Genomic DNA, 21,746 nt, shown 5'->3' on the forward strand with positions numbered 1-21,746 from the left:
TCGAGTTGTTATCATAATTCATAAGAAAGTCTTTTTGAGCAATGGTATTTCTGTTGGGCGCCTTGTGACAGAAGCTATGATTTCTCGTCCGGTGTAATGTTCGTGGATTTCTATAAAGAAAGCATTTGCAGTACTTCAATTGCCATGGTTTATGCAAAATGGTAGTTCAGCCATATGCATAGTCACAATGCATATGTTGGTGGCAATAAGAAAAGGAGGAAAGGACAGCACGAAAATGTTTTATTTTTCCATGTAAAATTATGTACATATTGGTAATTGCAAGTTGTAGAAGCTTGGAATAGTTAATGCTTACATTTCATTTCTGTTCCTGAGATTAACCTTAGTTCTAGGTGATTTCATATTTAGAGAATAGAGAGGTACTATAGAAAATGATATTTCATCTTGTAAGCACTAGAGTATTTTTATTTTGTATAAAGGGTAAGTTGTAACAGGTATTGATGCCTAGAACTTATAGAGGTAGATACTTAAGCCTGTTGGTTGCACGTCATGATATTTCTTAAATGTATAGTTTCAATGGCTGTATCTTATAGAAAAATATCCTTGTTCACATTACATATGTGCAGGAACGGACCTTACTGTGTTTAGGACATGCAGTTTAGGTTCTTAGTAGGTACTAGGTAGTTAATGGGGAATTATTCTAATAATCTATGCACAGTTTTGATCTTTAGTTTCTTTACTGTTTTGTTGTGTACTAGTTCATCAACTAGAAATGAGAAAGCCTACTGTATCATGAAAGAATGAGCATCTGCTGATGTATTTATCAACTACTTCAAATCTGTCATCTTAGAAACCTTACACTCATCTACAGAAAGCTTGTAGGTTGCACGTTGTGGTACTGCTTAAATGCCTGCTTTGACACCTATAAGTTATAAAAACTTTTTGTTCACTTTGTTTCCCCTAGCGAGCAGGAATGCACCTGGGTATGTGCAGGACAGACCTTTTTAGTTATATATCCTAGTTTGGCAGCTAGAAATGGGAAAGCCTATATTAATCATGAAAGGAATGAAGATCCATGATGGATTTATCAACTATGACTTCAAAACTGTCATGTATAGAAATCTTACACTCATGGAATTGACTCAACAGCTATAACGATTGTGCAGATCACCTTGGATGATGTGGGGACTTTGTCTGGATGGATTGCAGTTTTTAAGGGATCCTAATAATTTATCTAATATAGCATGAAAATTGGTGAGTTCTCGTTTATGAAAGGATTTTAATTCCTTTCTGGATGATTTTAGTCAGGTGGCGATTGGCATATATTGTCCAATATCCATCATAACGATAACATTTATACATATATGTGACATATTTGATCCAATATCCATCATACACATATGGATGTGTGCGTGTGCTACGCATATGTGTACATACACAAACACATGTAGACGAAACAGCGACATGCACACAATACACGCACACACATACACACACATAGGAGGAGGGAGGGTCTCAATTTTGGTAAAACAAAAGAAAGAAAACTGTCCCCATTTTTATAAAACAAAAGAAATAACAGTCGCAATTGTCATGCAATGAAGACTGGTGATTGTTTTGGAAAGGAAGGGAACTTTGGTTAGGATTGAGGGGAAGACCTAAGGGCCTGTTTGGTGCATGATATTAGCTGGTATGGAATTGCATTTGGTCCCGTGCAAATTCCATTCAGCATTCGGAAGCATGATGAGACAGACTGGATCAATCCTAGTATCATATCATCCAGTGCCACAAGTAGATACCGCAGGATTTTTGGAGGACTTCGAAATCCACTACATCTGTGGGTCCAACATTGATGCATGTGTTTTATCCACATCATCCTTCCACATACACCCTTTATACATGACATTGGAGTTGCATATGCATACAGGTGGACGACATCAGTTGTAAAATCTGATCGGTTGATTGCAATTCCATATTCCACCAAACGCAGGCTTCACTTAATACCGTGTTTTTCTCAAAGAAATAATTTGATCCCAAACGTAGGATGGGATGATCAAAATAACATGGTATTTTTAGACATGCAATCATTGTGCATTAATAGTGCTAATTCCATATAATTTAATCCCGCATACCAAACAGGCCCTAAAGAACTTGGCAGGAGATGGTTAGAAGGGATATGTGGGCTTTTTAAATTGCTGAAGATAGGGCCTTAGATACGAAATGGTTGGGGAAACGGATAGTTGACCCCAAATGACTGCGGCGAGGCTATGATGATTTTGGTGATGATGATATGGAAATGGTTTATGATAATGTTAACTGAGACTTCTTGGAGTACATGTTACATGGTTAGGTTTTAGATCTCGGATGGCAGATTATCATCTGGATCTAATTAGCTTGGTTCTCCATTTTCATCGACAGATCTCTTAAAGGTTTCTTTCAAATTTCAGGGTCTGAATAGAGGAGACGCCCTTTGTCCCTTTCTGTTCACTTTTCATTTTTTATGAGGCTGATGGTTTGAATGTTGTCAGGCTTTTTAAGGGTTCTAAAGTGGACAGTTCAGACTTCTGAGGTCCTTACCTTTATTCTGCCGTTGATCCTTTCTTTTCATGTGCCTTTGCCTCGGGTCCTACACCCAAGATTGATCCTTAGATGCTATGAAGCAGTGGGTGCAACCCACTAAACTTGGACAAGGTATATTCATAGGGGAGCGGATTTGAGGAAGTTCTTTTATTTGACCTTGCTTGTTGTCTTGGTTCTAAGCAGGTTCTCTGCTTAGTTAATATTCATATTGCAGTCATGCAGTGCCAAGCCTGTCAAAACTGAACGGAAAGATCTGAAGGAAACTGACATCATGGCGTAGTCAACTTCTTTATGAGGGCAGATTCCCCTAATAAAAGCTCTGTTATGCCAACTGTTTTATGTCCTTGTTTATCCCCTAAAGTCTAGGGAAGTATCACCTTGGAGGTGGGATAAGGTTTTGTATTGTACCCAATAAAGATGGGGTTTTGGGGATTGGAATTAAAGAGTCTTAGCAAGTTTAGTAAGGACTCTAAAGGGGAGATGGTTGCAGAGGTTTGGGAGTCCTAAGAGGAGGGTTATTGGAGGTATATATGTTGTTTAGGTTTGAGTTTGGGATGCCAATGTCATTTCTTTTACTGTGGCGTGACTACTAAGTTGGGTGAGAATTTTAGGGAAAGAGTTTAGGTATAGGTTGAACAAGGTTAGTAGGGTAAGTTTGGGGAAGAGATGGTCAAACAGCCACTTGCTCTAAAAGCTCGAGTTGTTAGAGGATGGTGTATCAATGTATATCAAGGGACTTTAACACTTCCTTGCACATGCGGGGTGGAGCTCTACATGAGAACATACTGGGCAAGGGTGGAGGGACACTCAATCACTCACACCATAAACAGGCCAGGCTTGATTTCCCGGTACTTGGGCTAGACTTGATTTTCCTGGCCCCCCATGGGAGAACATATTATGGAGGCATATTTGCTACTATTGGGATTCAAAAACTTGACCTTCCGCTTTGATACCATGTCTTACGGAGCCATATTTGTTGCTCCTGGGATTTGAACACTTGGCCTTTTGTTCTGATACCATGTCAAAGAACAACTTGCTCTAAAAGCTTGAGCGGAAGAGGATGGTTTATCAATGTATATCAAGGAACTTTAATAGAGATATGGTGTGCTTATAATGTCGTTCTAAGCATTTCCCAGATGTGTTTATTTCTTCTGGTTGAGTCTTGATAGTTTCATGAGGTTGAAGAAAAGCATTTTCAGAATCGTGGTCACAGTAGAAGCTTGAGGTTTAGTGGAGCTTATGGTTAGGCTAGAGGATACTGCCTTTTTGAGGACATCTCAATCATAAGGGATGAATTAGGACAATGGATGGATGCTTTCGGTTGGATCCTCCTAGGGTACCAACTAGCATCATTAATTTGTTGTCCTCTTAAGAATGACTGCTTATTGCTGAATGGCCATAAAGGACATGGTTCACAACCATTGATCAACTTCATTATTGGGGTTTCTGCTCCTTCAACTGATACATTTTATGCCATGTCTAATGAGATGGTTAACCTTTTGTTTTTTCCTCCATTGCCCTTTCTGGTGGATCCTCTTTTAATAACCCTCCCTTTATGTCTAAGGGAGGGTTATTGGAAAATGTCTCTAATGGTTACCGTATAGTGCCATTGGAAATATTACGGACTATTCAAATGCTGCGTTTCTTCTCTCTTCCCTATTACCATATAGACTAGTTGATGGGGACATCCTGCGCATGACGTCCACACGTGCACGAACACTACCCCCCCTACGCTTGTATGCTAGAAAGAGGGCCCCACCATTGATTTGGATCGATAACGACGTCCAGGGAGGGTCTCCTAGATAGAAGACGAAGTTTTGATTCAAAAGAGTGGGCCCATTAGTCAAGAAAAGCCCATCATGGGATCTCATGATCGTGGCCCACTAGTCGGATTGATTTCATATTTTAGGTTTTGATTATTGTTATTATTTAAAGCATCATGAACGCTTTAGATTTCTTTATTTGGTTTTTATTTTAGTTTACTTCATCGCCAAGTAATAGGTTGTGTACATAGCGTGAGTTTTGAGGTATAGAATTTTCCTATAAATAGGCACCCCTTGTAGCTCTTTTAATTAATTAAAGATTAATAAAAATTATGCGTTTTCCTACTCTCTGAGTTGTGAAGCCTAATTGGGTGCGAAGCTCTTCCTTTATCGAAGGGTTAACTACCGTGGTGCGAAGCCACATCTATCCCGATTCGCCCCCATCTATCGCCATCTCTACTACCCATCTTCTACCATCCCCTTTTCTCAACTCACCCCATCATCTGCACTTCATATCAATCATCTATTGCAGCAATTCTCATCCCCACAGCAGAATTTCAGAATATGGCCCTACAAAAGGGCTGAAACTTCGGCGGAGCACCATGCACAAACCGTACATCGGATCGAGCTGAGATTTGGGGGTTTTGGAGTCCAACCCTGGCCGACCAGGGTCAAGGTGGCCTCTTTCAGAATAGTGGGCCCCGCACATGTGCGGCTGGGATCACACGCACGTGCATCTGGGCTATTTTTGTTGTCCACGTGTGCGGTACTTCTCTAGTTCGTCTCTCTCCTCTCTTTCACTTTGCTTTCACCCAAAATCCCTAAACCTAACCCTAAATTACTCAAAAACCCAATTTCATGCCCTTTCTTCAACCTTAAGGTTCCCTGAATTGAAATTTGCAAACCCCTTAAATTGGGGAATTATTTCTGTGCATGTGTGGATGAATTTACCCTCCTTTGATTCTTGTTTGGTCTATAACTTTGATTGATCCGGCCCTAGCATGTGTAGGCCTGTATCTGCATAAGATTCCCCTTGATTGAGTGTTTGCACTTTTATGTGGGATGTGGAAATTTGTATAATTGTTTTTGAACTAACGTGATCTTCAGCCTGAGAATCTTGTACATCATACTTGAATTTCATGTCCTACATCACTAGTGATGCAAGACAACTAATTACTTGCTCGAAAAGATCGAATTGATAGAGCATGGCGAATCAATCCCTTTATCTTATAGCCCAGGCCCCACATCCTATGGGTTAGGTCCTCGGCCGAACTCCCCCTCGTAGGCCCCACATCACATGGGTTCTGCCTCACATGAGCCACCTGCCTCACACGGGTGGGGCCCGCCTCACATGGGCTGCCCACACCGAGTGTGCCCCTGCATCCCACAGGCCACCCCACTCGAGCCCGATGTGAAAATGCTCCTGCATTAACTAGTATCTTATTCACTCATAAAACTCAAATGGAACCTAGTTGCACACTATCTTATGGTGCCACTGGGAAGATTGTGGATTATTCAAATATTGTGCTTCTTTATTCCTATATACCATATGAACCGGTATCTTTTTGAGCTCTCATAAAACTCAGATGGATCTCACTTCAATTGTTTCTATTGTGGCACAAAGTCAGCAAGTCGATGCTATAAAGTTAAAACTTTTCCTGCTGTCAATTAGTCAATTGTTAAGTAAATTTTATGCAACATTAAGTACATATACAAGTCTAAATATCCCATTGCCAATATGTATATGTTTAGAAGTTTAATAAATAAAACTAAAATCAAATTTTGATGACATGCAGTAAGCCTCATAGACTCACTTCTATCCAATGTTTTAAATATCGACGATATTGGCCGATATATCCTACGATATATCTTGTATCCAGTGTTCGAAATATCGGTATCGCACAATGTATCGCACCCTTGGGATATAGATACGTATCGGTTATCGCATGGGATATATCGTTTGTATCGCATAATTTATCGCACTTTTTGAGAAACATGGGGAAACATTGGGAAAATGGTTGAATTTTTCAATGAAACTTCAGGGATTATTAAAAAAGACCTTAATACACACTTTTAACTAATAAAATCTTAAAAAAGAAGTGCACATAATAGGTTTCCTTTGTATAGGGTCTAAGCTATGCGTTGTCTTATTGAACTCAAAGAACTATATTCAGTATCCACCCCATCCATCTGTTTTTCCATATCATTTTAGGACATTATCCAAAAATTGAAGCAGATCCAATAATTATGTAGACCATACCATAGGTAACAATGGTGATTGACCATTAGTGGGCCACAAAAGTTTTGGATCATGCTGATAATTGTTTTTTCTCTTCATTCAAACTTATGTGAAGTTATCAGCGGATTGGATGCCTAATAAAATATAGGAAAAATTAAGGTGCAAGGGTGGAGGGACACTCAATCACTCACACCATAAACAGGCCAGGCTTGATTTCCCGGTCCTTGGGCTAGACTTGATTTTCCTGGCCCCCTATGGGAGAACATATTATGGAGGCATATTTGCTACTATTGGGTTTCAAAAACTTGACCTTCCGCTTTGATACCATGTCTTACGGAGCCAAATTTGTTGCTCCTGGGATTTGAACACTTGACCTTTTGTTCTGATACCACGTCAAAGAACAACTTGCTCTAAAAGCTTGAGCGGAAGAGGATGGTTTATCAATGTATATCAAGGAACTTTAATAGAGATATGGTGTGCTTATAATGTCGTTCTAAGCATTTCCCAGATGTGTTTATTTCTTCTGGTTGAGTCTTGATAGTTTCATGAGGTTGAAGAAAAGCATTTTCAGAATCGTGGTCACAGTAGAAGCTTGAGGTTTAGTGGAGCTTATGGTTAGGCTAGAGGATACTGCCTTTTTGAGGACATCTCAATCATAAGGGATGAATTAGGACAATGGATGGATGCTTTCGGTTGGATCCTCCTAGGGTACCAACTAGCATCATTAATTTGTTGTCCTCTTAAGAATGACTGCTTATTGCTGAATGGCCATAAAGGACATGGTTCACAACCATTGATCAACTTCATTATTGGGGTTTCTGCTCCTTCAACTGATACATTTTATGCCATGTCTAATGAGATGGTTAACCTTTTGTTTTTTCCTCCATTGCCCTTTCTGGTGGATCCTCTTTTAATAACCCTCCCTTTATGTCTAAGGGAGGGTTATTGGAAAATGTCTCTAATGGTTACCGTATAGTGCCATTGGAAATATTACGGACTATTCAAATGCTGCGTTTCTTCTCTCTTCCCTATTACCATATAGACTAGTTGATGGGGACATCCCGCGCATGACGTCCACACGTGCACGAACACTACCCCCCCTACGCTTGTATGCTAGAAAGAGGGCCCCACCATTGATTTGGATCGATAACGACGTCCAGGGAGGGTCTCCTAGCTAGAAGACGAAGTTTTGATTCAAAAGAGTGGGCCCATTAGTCAAGAAAAGCCCATCATGGGATCTCATGATCGTGGCCCACTAGTCGGATTGATTTCATATTTTAGGTTTTGATTATTGTTATTATTTAAAGCATCATGAACGCTTTAGATTTCTTTATTTGGTTTTTATTTTAGTTTACTTCATCGCCAAGTAATAGGTTGTGCACATAGCGTGAGTTTTGAGGTATAGAATTTTCCTATAAATAGGCACCCCTTGTAGCTCTTTTAATTAATTAAAGATTAATAAAAATTATGCGTTTTCCTACTCTCTGAGTTGTGAAGCCTAATTGGGTGCGAAACTCTTCCTTTATCGAAGGGTTAACTACCGTGGTGCGAAGCCACATCTATCCCGATTCGCCCCCATCTATCGCCATCTCTACTACCCATCTTCTACCATCCCCTTTTCTCAACTCACCCCATCATCTATACTTCATATCAATCATCTATTGCAGCAATTCTCATCCCCACAGCAGAATTTCAGAATATGGCCCTACAAAAAGGCTGAAACTTCGGCGGAGCACCATGCACAAATCGTACATCGGATCGAGCTGAGATTTGGGGGTTTTGGAGTCCAACCCTGGCCGACCAGGGTCAAGGTGGCCTCTTTCTGAATAGTGGGCCCCGCACATGTGCGGCCGGGATCACACGCACGTGCATCTGGGCCATTTTTGTTGTCCACGTGTGCGGTACTTCTCTAGTTCGTCTCTCTCCTCTCTTTCACTCCGCTTTCACCCAAAATCCCTAAACCTAACCCTAAATTACTCAAAAACCCAATTTCATGCCCTTTCTTCAACCTTAAGGTTCCCTGAATTGAAATTTGCAAACCCCTTAGATTGGGGAATTATTTCTGTGCATGTGTGGATGAATTTACCCTCCTTTGATTCTTGTTTGGTCTATAACTTTGATTGATCCGGCCCTAGCATGTGTAGGCCTGGATCTGCATAAGATTCCCCTTGATTGAGTGTTTGCACTTTTATGTGGGATGTGGAAATTTGTATAATCGTTTTTGAACTAACGTGATCTTCAGCCTGAGAATCTTGTACATCATACTTGAATTTCATGTCCTACATCACTAGTGATGCAAGACAACTAATTACTTGCTCGAAAAGATCGAATTGATAGAGCATGGCGAATCAATCCCTTTACCTTATAGCCCAGGCCCCACATCCTATGGGTTAGGTCCTCGGCCGAACTCCCCCTCGTAGGCCCCACATCACATGGGTTCTGCCTCACATGAGCCACCTGCCTCACACGGGTGGGGCCCGCCTCACATGGGCTGCCTACACCGAGTGTGCCCCTGCATCCCACAGGCCACCCCACTCGAGCCCGATGTGAAAATGCTCCTGCATTAACTAGTATCTTGTTCACTCATAAAACTCAAATGGAACCTAGTTGCACACTATCTTATGGTGCCACTGGGAAGATTGTGGATTATTCAAATATTGTGCTTCTCTATTCCTATATACCATATGAACAGGTATCTTTTTGAGCTCTCATAAAACTCAGAAGGATCTCACTTCAATTGTTTCTATTGTGGCACAAAGTCAACAAGTCGATGCTATAAAGTTAAAACTTTTCCTGCTGTCAATTAGTCAATTGTTAAGTAAATTTTATGCAACATTAAGTACATATACAAGTCTAAATATCCCATTGCCAATATGTATATGTTTAGAAGTTTAACAAATAAAACTAAAATCAAATTTTGATGACATGCAGTAAGCCTCATAGACTCACTTCTATCCAATGTTTTAAATATCGACGATATTGGCCGATATATCCTACGATATATCTTGTATCCCACTTGTGTGATACAAAACACACAGTAGTGCCGATATATCTCACATGTTTGATCCACTGAGCATTTTCAATTTCCAATCCTTTTTTTTTTTTTTGGTTGAAATTATGTTAAATAAATGTTAAATGGTTATAAATCTATTGGTTCTTCATGTTTTGCTTGAAAAATCATGGAGTTGGAGCTTTGATTTTGATATCCATTGGTTCTTCATGGTCTCCATTTTTTTGGTTGTTGAAAATTTCCTTCAACTATCGGTTGAGACTAATTTCAAAGCATTTAGGAGTATTCGATGAAATGATCATCACATTCATTCTAATTTTGAAATTTGAGTGTTGGTGGTCCGATTTGGGGAAAGTTGAGGAAAATTCAAAAATTTCCAAATTTCTCCCAAATTGCTTGCAATGTTGCACTCTAAACATGAAATCAAGCATGTATGAGGGATGATCTACTAATTCGTTAAGTCCTTGTGAATTTTCAGAAAATAAAATTCATTTTTTAATTTAAAATTAATAAAAAAATTTATTATTATTATTATTTTCAAAATTTTCCTTCAACCAGTTGTCAATTGAGATTAATTTCGAATTATTTAGGAGTGTTTGATGAAATGGTCATCGCATACACTATAAATATTATGCATTTAATTTGAATATAGTCGCATTAGTTCAGTTAGACAATGCATAGCTTAGGACCCTATACAAAGGAAACCTAATACGTGCACTTCTTTTTTGAGATGTTATGATTTAAAAGTGTGTATTAAGGTCCTTTCTAACAATCCTTGAAGTTTCATTGAAAAATTCAACCATTTTCTCAATGTTTCCAAATGTTTCCCAAAAAGTGCGATAAATTACCCGATACAAACGATATATCCCATGCGATAACCGATACGTGTATTTGTATCTCAAGGATGTGATACATAACGCGATACCGATATTTCGAACACTGTTTCTATCAATTTCCATATCTATTTCATGGCCTCTGCTAATTTCCACTTCAGGGTTTTGAGAATAATCCTCACTACTTCAATGTTGATCCAGCAAGCTCCCTAATAGGTGTGCTTTGTAAACCTGACTTCTTCTGCTTCTTCTTCTGCACGAAATTTGACTACATAACCTGGCATTTGTTGCAATCTAAAAGAAATAATTCCACTATTTTCCTAACTTTGGAGCATTACCAACTTCTCAATATTGCAGGGACTGTTTGCTGTTTCCTCTATGTTTCATCTTCAAAATCTGATCTATAAACCATGATGCATTTTTCCTTTTGCTCGAGTTTGTATTTATAGAGGCATTGCATCTTTGAAGTGAAAAAAATAATATGAATTATGAGAAGCAATGATTATACTATCGAATAATTTCTCTATCCTGGAATTGCAGGTCGATCTCCAAATACAAAGAGGTTGAACTTAGAAGCCGTGGGTGTTGAACTAGATAAATTAGGAGCTGTGAAGGTAACTTGCTTTTTCTGTATGTTTGTCTTGTATGTTCTGTAAACTTGTCCATCATTTTACTTTAACCTAGAAGAAGTAGATTGGATAATCCTTTCTCCTGCATAGAAGTGTGACATCTATTTGGGTTAAATGTATGACATTTAGTTTAACATCGCACTATAATGTACCCTGAGATGCAGATTGGAGCAAGAAATTACATTCTTTGACTTCATAAGTTTATGTCAAGATTTTGTACCTTTATAAAAAGTGGTCAATTTTGTGTGTGTGTTCAGGTAGATGAGTACTCCCGCACCAATATTCCCAGCATATGGGCTGTAGGTGATGTGACAAACCGAGTGAATCTCACTCCTGTGGCCCTCATGGAGGGAACCTGCTTCTCTGTATGTCAATTATCTGATGCTTCACGAGCTACCATTAATGAATTCACTGAAATGTTTTTATTCCTTCCATTGAAACGCAAAAAAAAATTCATATTGTTTCCTTTCTTCTATGTCTCCTGCAGAAAACTGTTTTCGGTGGACAGCCTACTAAAGCTGACTACAATCATATACCTTGTGCTGTATTCTGGTAACAATTTCAAAGTTATGTTACATGACACTGCTGTATTCTGTGTGAAGTAAATTACAAGAAAAAAGTACCGCTGCATAACTGATTATTTGGAATACACTAATTCACATATCAATTGATAAATGTGTCAATGTTGTGTATCCTCTGTTAAACCAGACACCAGAAACTCCCTGAAAATTCCAATAAATATCATCTGCATGTCCTTGTTTCTAGATTTTTACCATGCATTTTTTCCTTCCCCAAAGGTTTTTTTTGTCAGTTTCTCTTTTAGAGCCCTTTTCAATGTATGATCTTGGTAGATGTATGTTATATATTCCAGTCCACTAAGGTGGAGCTCAGCCATGTGCTTCGTGAAGCTAATGAATTATCTTGTAGTATCCTGAGAGGAAGGAATGTGTAAAATTTGCTCTTTATTTAGTTCTCTTTTATTTCTGGTAACATCTGTCCTCTTTTTCTTGTACACTTTTTATTGGTAAGATCAGTGAGGGGCTAATGTCAACATGATTTCAGCTGTTGTTTGCTCTCCAAACTTGCTGCACAGAGCCCCTTGCTGCCTTTTCTTGCTGCGCCCCACAAATAGTAGTGGGGCTGATTCTCACCGTTAAAATATTCGTAGGGCCCACTATAATGTTTATTTTCCATCCAATCTGTTCATTAGGTCACACAGACCTGGATGAAGAGGAAAAACAAATATCATATTGATCGGAAACTCCCGTGACCCCAAAAGGGTTTCAATGGTAAACGTTTAATCTCCCACTCCTATTTGTAGTGTGGTCCACTTGATCTTTGGATCTGTCTTATTTTTCGGCTCAAGCCTTACGACGAGCTTGCTAAATGGACGAACGGTTTGGATATAACACATACCTTATGATGGGACCCACGAAACTTGGTGACGTCAACACACCAGTCAACTCGGTGGTGTGCGGTACATCTGCCACCTGATTTCCAAAAAAAGGGGGATCGGACGCCGTTTTTTTCGAAGCAGAGAGGGTTCCGGCCTTCCGGAACCTAAAATCTCTCCAAAATCTCACAGATCTTCGGATTTTGGCGAGGATTTCTCCGGATTTCAGCAAGGATTTCGCCGGATTTTGCCTAAACACTTGGATTTCTCCAGATTTTGATGGATTTCTCTTCCAAATCGGAGATTTTGTTTGCACTAACCTACGGACGACGCTTTGATTCCAATGGCCCACCAAAGGGAAGCTTCCGATCATAAAAATCTCTTGTACAGGTATCGAAATCCACCTATTAAAAGTTTCTCTATATATTTTTGTAATTTTTCCAATTTTTTTTTTGGATAATGACACAGTCCCGGACGATATTTGGTGTTTTTTTTTTTTACTTGGTATCTTTCGACGATATATCGCGCGATATTGACGATAATATCGTGCGATATCTGAAGTTTTAGATTTTTGGTATCTTCCGGGTGTTATCGGAGGAGTTTCGTCTCGCAGTGGTGCGATAACGATAATATCGGCCGATAGTATCGATATTTCGAACACTGCTTGTATCCCACTTGTGTGATACAAAACACACAGTAGTGCCGATATATCTCACATGTTTGATCCACTGAGCATTTTCAATTTCCAATCCTTTTTTTTTTTTCTTTGTTGAAATTATGTTAAATAAATGTTAAATGGTTATAAATCTATTGGTTCTTCATGTTTTGCTTGAAAAATCATGGAGTTGGAGCTTTGATTTTGATATCCATTGGTTCTTCATGGTCTCCATTTTTTTGGTTGTTGAAAATTTCCTTCAACTATCGGTTGAGACTAATTTCAAAGCATTTAGGAGTATTCGATGAAATGATCATCACATTCATTCTAATTTTGAAATTTGAGTGTTGGTGGTCCGATTTGGGGAAAGTTGAGGAAAATTCAAAAATTTCCAAATTTCTCCCAAATTGCTTGCAATGTTGCACTCTAAACATGAAATCAAGCATGTATGAGGGATGATCTACTAATTCGTTAAGTCCTTGTGAATTTTCAGAAAATAAAATTCATTTTTTAATTTAAAATTAATAAAAAAAATTATTATTATTATTATTTTCAAAATTTTCCTTCAACCAGTTGTCAATTGAGATTAATTTCGAACTATTTAGGAGTGTTTGATGAAATGGTCATCGCATACACTATAAATATTATGCATTTAATTTGAATATAGTTGCATTAGTTCAGTTAGACAATGCATAGCTTAGGACCCTATACAAAGGAAACCTAATACGTGCACTTCTTTTTTGAGATGTTATGATTTAAAAGTGTGTATTAAGGTCCTTTCTAACAATCCTTGAAGTTTCATTGAAAAATTCAACCATTTTCTCAATGTTTCCTCATGTTTCCCAAAAAGTGCGATAAATTACCCGATACAAACGATATATCCCATGCGATAACCGATACGTGTATTTGTATCTCAAGGATGTGATACATAACGCGATACCGATATTTCGAACACTGTTTCTATCAATTTCCATATCTATTTCATGGCCTCTGCTAATTTCCACTTCAGGGTTTTGAGAATAATCCTCACTACTTCAATCTTGATCCAGCAAGCTCCCTAATAGGTGTGCTTTGTAAACCTGACTTCTTCTGCTTCTTCTTCTGCACGAAATTTGACTACATAACCTGGCATTTGTTGCAATCTAAAAGAAATAATTCCACTATTTTCCTAACTTTGGAGCATTACCAACTTCTCAAAATTGCAGGGACTGTTTGCTGTTTCCTCTATGTTTAATCTTCAAAATCTGATCTATAAACCATGATGCATTTTTCCTTTTGCTCGAGTTTGTATTTATAGAGGCATTGCATCTTTGAAGTGAAAAAAATAATATGAATTATGAGAAGCAATGATTATACTATCGAATAATTTCTCTATCCTGGAATTGCAGGTCGATCTCCAAATACAAAGAGGTTGAACTTAGAAGCCGTGGGTGTTGAACTAGATAAATTAGGAGCTGTGAAGGTAACTTGCTTTTTCTGTATGTTTGTCTTGTATGTTCTGTAAACTTGTCCATCATTTTACTTTAACCTAGAAGAAGTAGATTGGATAATCCTTTCTCCTGCATAGAAGTGTGACATCTATTTGGGTTAAATGTATGACATTTAGTTTAACATCGCACTATAATGTACCCTGAGATGCAGATTGGAGCAAGAAATTACATTCTTTGACTTCATAAGTTTATGTCAAGATTTTGTACCTTTATAAAAAGTGGTCAATTGTGTGTGTGTGTTCAGGTAGACGAGTACTCCCGCACCAATATTCCCAGCATATGGGCTGTAGGTGATGTGACAAACCGAGTGAATCTCACTCCTGTGGCCCTCATGGAGGGAACCTGCTTCTCTGTATGTCAATTATCTGATGCTTCACGAGCTACCATTAATGAATTCACTGAAATGTTTTTATTCCTTCCATTGAAAAGCAAAAAAAAATTCATATTGTTTCCTTTCTTCTATGTCTCCTGCAGAAAACTGTTTTCGGTGGACAGCCTACTAAAGCTGACTACAATCATATACCTTGTGCTGTATTCTGGTAAGAATTTCAAAGTTATGTTACATGACACTGCTGTATTCTGTGTGAAGTAAATTACAAGAAAAAAGTACCGCTGCATAACTGATTATTTGGAATACACTAATTCACATATCAATTGATAAATGTGTCAATGTTGTGTATCCTCTGTTAAACCAGACACCAGAAACTCCCTGAAAATTCCAATAAATATCATCTGCATGTCCTTGTTTCTGGATTTTTACCATGCATTTTTTCCTTCCCCAAAGGTTTTTTTTGTCAGTTTCTCTTTTAGAGCCCTTTTCAATGTATGATCTTGGTAGATGTATGTTATATATTCCAGTCCACTAAGGTGGAGCTCAGCCATGTGCTTCGTGAAGCTAATGAATTATCTTGTAGTATCCTGAGAGGAAGGAATGTGTAAAATTTGCTCTTTATTTAGTTCTCTTTTATTTCTGGTAACATCTGTCCTCTTTTTCTTGTACACTTTTTATTGGTAAGATCAGTGAGGGGTTAATGTCAACATGATTTCAGCTGTTGTTTGCTCTCCAAACTTGCTGCACAGAGCCCCTTGCTGCCTTTTCTTGCTGCGCCTGTCAGGCTTGCTACTGAGCTCCATTTTTTACTTGTTTTGATCGACTTTGGGCCCCAATTTTCTTTTGCATTGCAACTGGTGCCTGACCCCTTTCTTTTTTTCACACCTTACCGATGACTTTTCTTTTCTTTTTAGTGAGTCTCTGTAGATTGACATGATTTACAAGTGAAAACACAAATGTGAGAGTTTATTCATGTTGGCTCTTTTCGTCTTGACAAGTAAAAACAGTAGATCACGTAGATGTCTGTATGCAAGTGGTGGGTGCTTTGGTTAACATAGTTTCACCATGTTTCTGGAAAAAGATGCATAGGACTCAATCCCAATGGTTTGAGATGAGGTCTACAGTACTGATGATGTTTAAATGTGACAATTCTTTCAGTTGTCTTTATCGTAGAAGGGAAGTTTCCGATTTTATTTTTTTTTTACACATTTTTGCTCATCTAGTAAATTCTATGTGCGAATTTCCTGTGCAAAGAATTTCATTAGTATCCAATGAAACCTAGAATTGCTGAGAGAATGGAACTGCAGTAGTTGCCATGCATTTGTTCATCGTTATATCTGTGGAAGTTTTGGTCCATTTGACTATGAAGTCAGCTTGTTAAATTGTTGCCATGCCACTGGTCCTTGTCATCAATCCCAGTGAAGCTACAAAGCATGATTTCTGATACCAACTGTTTATACCTTTTTTATTTTTTCTAAGAGTGACTGTTTGCACCTTGATTGGTACCTCTTTTTCTTCTTTTTCATCTCAATATAATTCGCCCATATTCATAAAAAAAGATATAATAATGAAAATATGTCACAACCTACATGTCAGCATTTGAATGTGCTTGCTTTCTAAATTTAGAAGTTATATTGATGCAAGATAGATGAATCAAAGCAATATGTTCAATACCTATTCAAAGTTTATGGTTTTAAGTCACTTCAAACCTAAAGCCTCTGGTTGCATCAAACTACCAATAGGAGCATCATACCCCCAAATTAGTCCAACATGGGATGAAGGGAAGGAAAAAAAAAGAGAGGAAGACATCACGCACTATTTACCATTCATTCATATGTCTTTATGTATATGCATGGTTTCTCCAAAGCAAAAGAAACTCTAAGCTGATCCTACCATCTACTATTTCTATCCCAACTGTCTTTAATAAAGTAATAATAGTGACTAAGATGTCCCTAACTTCTGTCACAACTGTACAACCCTTCCACAAATCAGTCATTACTCGCTCATTTCATTTCAAAATCACACGATTTTAGGAAATTGTTTGAAAACCAACTCAGTCGGTTTCCAAATCAGACTTGTGTTCATTTAGCTATCATTTACTACCTTAAAAGTGGCCCAAAGAGTAAGTGGCCAAAAAAGGGACAGACCATTGCTAAAAAAACGAACTACTAAATAAATGCAGTAGTCCAATAGAATGGACCATATGGGCCCAAATATCAACCAGACCATCATTTGGAGCACACTTAGGAGTGACATTGGGTTCGGTAAGCCTGTGGGTCAACTGGCCCATTTAGGTAAAGGGGTTGGACTTTCATTGAACTGTACACTATCCGACCTGCCCCTATAGGCTGTCAATAGGTTAGGTCAGATGACCTGACCTGACCTAGGCACCTAGCCCAAAACCAAACAAAATAATAGAATATAAGTATAGAGACACACATGATGGCTGGGCTGGGCGTACCTTTAGCCCCGTATTTCATTCTTAAACTTGAGTTTGGTCACATTGGGTTGGGCCAGGTCGATTGAGTCCGACTTGATTTCAATTAAATTTGTTGGGACTAGTCAGGCTTCAGCTCAACGAATTTTAAATGGGTCAGATTGGGCCCTAGGATAATGGGCTGCAGGTCAGTTTTGGGCTAAAATTCTTGGCCTGTTTATTAAACGGGTTGGGCTCAGGCTGACCCCGACCCGGCCCAAACTTGATGCATTGCCACCCCTAGGCTTACCAACTAGTCGAACAGTTCCCTACCCACTGAAGTTGCATTTTGTATGGTGATTCCTCAAGGTTCTAGAGGTTATAGAAAACAAATTGATAACTCTGATTCATTTGATTGAAAAATCTAAATATCTGGCAGTGAGAATTTGGTGGAAGTTTGAAGGTGCATCAGAATGGATTACTTGTATGGTTGGACTGATACACTCTTTATTAGTTTAGTTGAACCTTTGTTTTCTTTGAACTCCTTTACATTTTTAGTAAAAATTAGAATTTATTAATCATGCAAGTGTTATCTTCTGTTTTCCTATTCTCTCATAATATGATTGTGACAAAATGTTCATACTTGCTCTTTGGTAGTATACCACCTCTCTCTGTAGTGGGAGTCAGTGAACAAGAAGCTGTAGAGCAGGCAAAGGGAGATATTTTGATTTTCACCTCAACTTTCAATCCAATGAAGAACACCATTTCTGGGTAAGCATAGTGAATCTGAAATGTTGAAATGATTGGATAAGCTTCAAAATCCTTTAGTGATTGTTCTTTACCAATTAGAATAATAGTGTTGGCCATTGCCCGTCATTGCTTCTAAGTCCTACCCAAGATCCGACACCTGCCACCTTGACTCTATTTTGATCCCATTTACCTCTATCAATCCTTATACTGTGCATGTGCAGAGTGCAGACACTTGCATTCTTGTCTTTGTGTGTGCTAACATTTATGATGTCCTCTTACCGATACAATAAAGAGATAATCACAGGTACTGTCTCAATTCAAAAAATGTGGTATGGATGTCTGAAAAAAAAAGGGGATTGCAAAAGGTATCAAAATCACCATGAGATTTTGATATATATATATATATATATATATATATATATATATATATGCTCACCTGCGCACTAGTTCTCACAAGAACATGTGAGAACTTTTTGAGAACTCATCTCGTGTGATATGAACCCAAAATCTGAACGGTCCACGTGATGCAGCATCCTATGAAACCCCTAGGGCCCGACTTTTGCCTTGATCCAAAACTTTGGTGGGCCATGGCAAAAGGAAATAGTTTCCTCCCTTGATTTGCCTCTCTTTGCTACGGCCCACTAGAGTTTTGGATCAGGTTGAAAGTTGGGCCCTAGGGGTTTCATGGGGTGCCACATCACACGGAACTTTCAGATTTTGGGCCTATGACATGTGTGCAAAGGTGCACAGGTGAGCATGACTCTCTCTCTCTCTCTCTATATCTATCTATCCACACACACACACACACAAACACACACACACACACACACACACACAGAGAGAGAGAGAGAGAGAGAGAGAGAGAGAGAGAGAGAGAGAGAGAGGAATGCTCACTTGCGCACCTTCTTACGTGAGCACCTTTGCACACATGTCATGGGCATGGAATCTGAACGGTCCACGTGATGCCCCTTGAAACTCTATGGGCCCAATTTCCAGCATGATCCAAAACTCTAGTGGGCCATGTCAAAGAGAAATGCAAATCAAGGGAGGAAACTGTTTCCTTTTGCCGTGGCCCACTAGAGTTTTGTATTGGGTTGAAAGGTGGGCTTGTGAGGTTTCAAGGGGTGCCGCATCACGTTGACCATTCAGATTCTGTCCTAAGACACGTGCAAATGTGCGCACGGGTGCTCACATAAGAAGGTGCGCAGGTGAGCATTCCTCTCTCTCTCTCTCTCTCTCTCTCTCTATATATATATATATATATATATATATATATTATTCATCGGGTTTTGAAGAAACCACCCTCACTACTAAAAAAAAAGACAAAATAAGACTATAAAAGAATCTTGTGGGGCTTCTCTTGTTTAAGGATAAAGAAGAATAGTGGGTTGAAGAGCCTGAAAGGAAGATACAAAGGCTTGAAGAGCTGAAGGGTCTGGATTGAGGTGGTGAGAAGGATGTGAAGGCTGTACACTTACCAAGGGTAGGGCTTAGGCAATATTGGCATCCAGGTTTAGTACAACTGATCCCAATAAGCTGGACAAGGCTATGTTGATGATGATGGAAAGAAGAAGAATAGATCTAATTCATGTTCATGCTAACAGGAGAGCAGATCCAATACCAAGATTGCTTTCTTAGAAAGTGCAGCTAGTACTGGAGGGCCTTGGAGATGTGATGCCCTATGAATTAACAGCCCTAGTGCCCCCTAAGAGGGCAATCTATTACATTATCGAGTTGAAGCGTGGAGCCCAACCAGCAAGTATGCCTTGTAAAGATCACACATGGAACTTCCCTAAATGGTCTGCATTTTTCCCATCCGGTTAGTTAGGAGAAAGAGCATAGATGGACTATGATAACCTACCTTTTTCATTGAAGGCTTTAACTCTCTTACTGTGGATACAGGGATACCCTATATAACCTGTGTCCCAGAAGAAGCTATGCAGGTCATGACCAGGGATTCCTGGTTATAGCTGTAACATATGTAAAGACTGGCTAAATAACTATCCAGTTGCATCCCATGTGAGCATATTGCATTCTGTTAGCAGAGGTGCTTATCCTAACACAAGGGTGTACATGCGTTCATCTTTCATGTTAGCTTCTGTGCTCGTGCATGTATACATGTTTGCATTTGCAATACTGTCACATGGCTCTCCATCTGTTTGCTTGGCAAGGATCATGAGACTGGCTTGGATGGCTGCCGTGCGTACTGGAATATGGGCATCGGTCCTGCCTGCGCATGCAAGCATTATGTGATCATTTGCATGTGTATAATTATGTTTTCCATGCAAGCGTTATGTGATCATTTGCATGTGTGTATATTAACATATACAGTAAAGCTTGGTTTTAGTGGCATTTCATTCCGTGAATATGTTTGTCATTCTCTTGGAGAGTTCTTGACTATTTCATCAGCACTTGTCCTGATTTTCTACTTGATTTTTTATGTTTTCAGAAGGCAAGAAAAAACAGCTATGAAGCTTGTCGTTGACGCTGAGACTGATAAAGTTCTTGGGGCATCCATGTGTGGTCCAGACGCACCTGAAATTATGCAGGTACTAGTTCTTTTAGGACATTCACTGTCATCAGTCCAGTACAATATGCTTATTTCGACGCGAACTGTTTTATCTGCAATTCTCTTTCTTGTTCTGGGAATGTGGTATACTTAAGTGAGATTTTAGTAGTTTATTCTGATCATTTATAATATTAAGTCTACAACTGGAGGGACCTGCAACGAAACAATACCGGCTTTAATGAAGAGTGTGGAGAATGAACACTTTCTCTTTGCAGATATCCCTTCTGAAGGTGGTCTCGGTTTGCTTGTAAGTCAATGCTGGGAAGTCAGCTATCAGGAATCAGATCAAAACAAGACGGCAATATATATTTATCATGTGGAGAAAGCAAGGCGGGTCGAGGATCAGACTATCTCTTGTTGAAAGCTTCCAGGGGGATGGGGTTGAGGAATTTACAGCGGCAGTGGTGCAGGGTAGAATAGTGGAGGTCCTGGGAGGTTCTTCACTGGCAGTGTTGACTAGAAAAGCAGAGAGGCTGTGTCATGGTCAGGAGTCGTGCTCTAAGGACTTTGGGGATGCAGAAAGAAGGAAGTCAAGTAAAATGTCAATGGCCCAAGGGATGAAATTGATAAAGGATTCAATGGGACGTGGGACGGTTAGTGGGTGTGTCCTTTGGTGACAGTGAAGATGATCGCATTGCTTTGTTTCACTTCGTAGAAGAAAGGGGACGCCAGAAGATGCTGGAGGTTCAGGGTGGGCAAAAAAAAAAAAGGCGGTCAAGGGAAGGAGGGAGCTACAAAAACTGGCAGTCTGTCAACTATGATGCGAAGGCTTCCCCTGTCAATCCTGTAAGGGGTAAGATGGCTAGAAAAGGTGTCCAATGAGAATTATAAGCTGGTTTGTATGAGGATTGGGTTGTCAGCATAAGCGACGACGGATTAGGAATTTATGTAGATGCTTCAAGGCACAGATGGGGGGTGCTACCAAAAAAAAAAAAAAAGGAAAAAGAAAAAAGAATTGGAATTGATTGATCGCAGGTTAGTAGAATCTATAAGGGGAGGCAACAACAAAGAATGGGTGTCACTTGAATGATGTGATAGGTTCATTGGGAGGAACATTGTGACCCTGGGACTCAAAGATTTGGGTTTAAAAGGATTGCTGGAAGGGGAATTTCTCTATCTCAATGTTGTTTAAA

At 39.1% G+C, this 21,746-nt stretch overlaps 1 protein-coding gene across 7 annotated transcripts in view; it reads left to right on the forward strand.

Annotated features, from left to right (window-relative positions):
- LOC131240473 (glutathione reductase, cytosolic-like) overlaps window positions 1-21,746 on the forward strand; it is a 54,379-nt gene that overhangs the window by 23,256 nt on the left and 9,377 nt on the right. For 6 of the 7 annotated variants that reach the window (XM_058238723.1, XM_058238725.1, XM_058238726.1 and 3 more), the window contains exons 11-15: window positions 10,921-10,994; window positions 14,792-14,899; window positions 15,022-15,086; window positions 17,952-18,065; window positions 20,494-20,593. In XM_058238723.1, the coding sequence (XP_058094706.1) occupies window positions 10,921-10,994; window positions 14,792-14,899; window positions 15,022-15,086; window positions 17,952-18,065; window positions 20,494-20,593 (461 nt within the window). Of the gene's footprint in view, window positions 1-10,920; window positions 10,995-14,445; window positions 14,520-14,791; window positions 14,900-15,021; window positions 15,087-17,951; window positions 18,066-20,493; window positions 20,594-21,746 lie in introns of all 7 variants that reach the window. The other variant, XM_058238724.1, reaches the window with a different exon arrangement.

Source organism: Magnolia sinica, chromosome 3 (genome assembly GCF_029962835.1).
Source record: "Magnolia sinica isolate HGM2019 chromosome 3, MsV1, whole genome shotgun sequence".
Classification (NCBI taxonomy): Eukaryota; Viridiplantae; Streptophyta; class Magnoliopsida; order Magnoliales; family Magnoliaceae; genus Magnolia; species Magnolia sinica.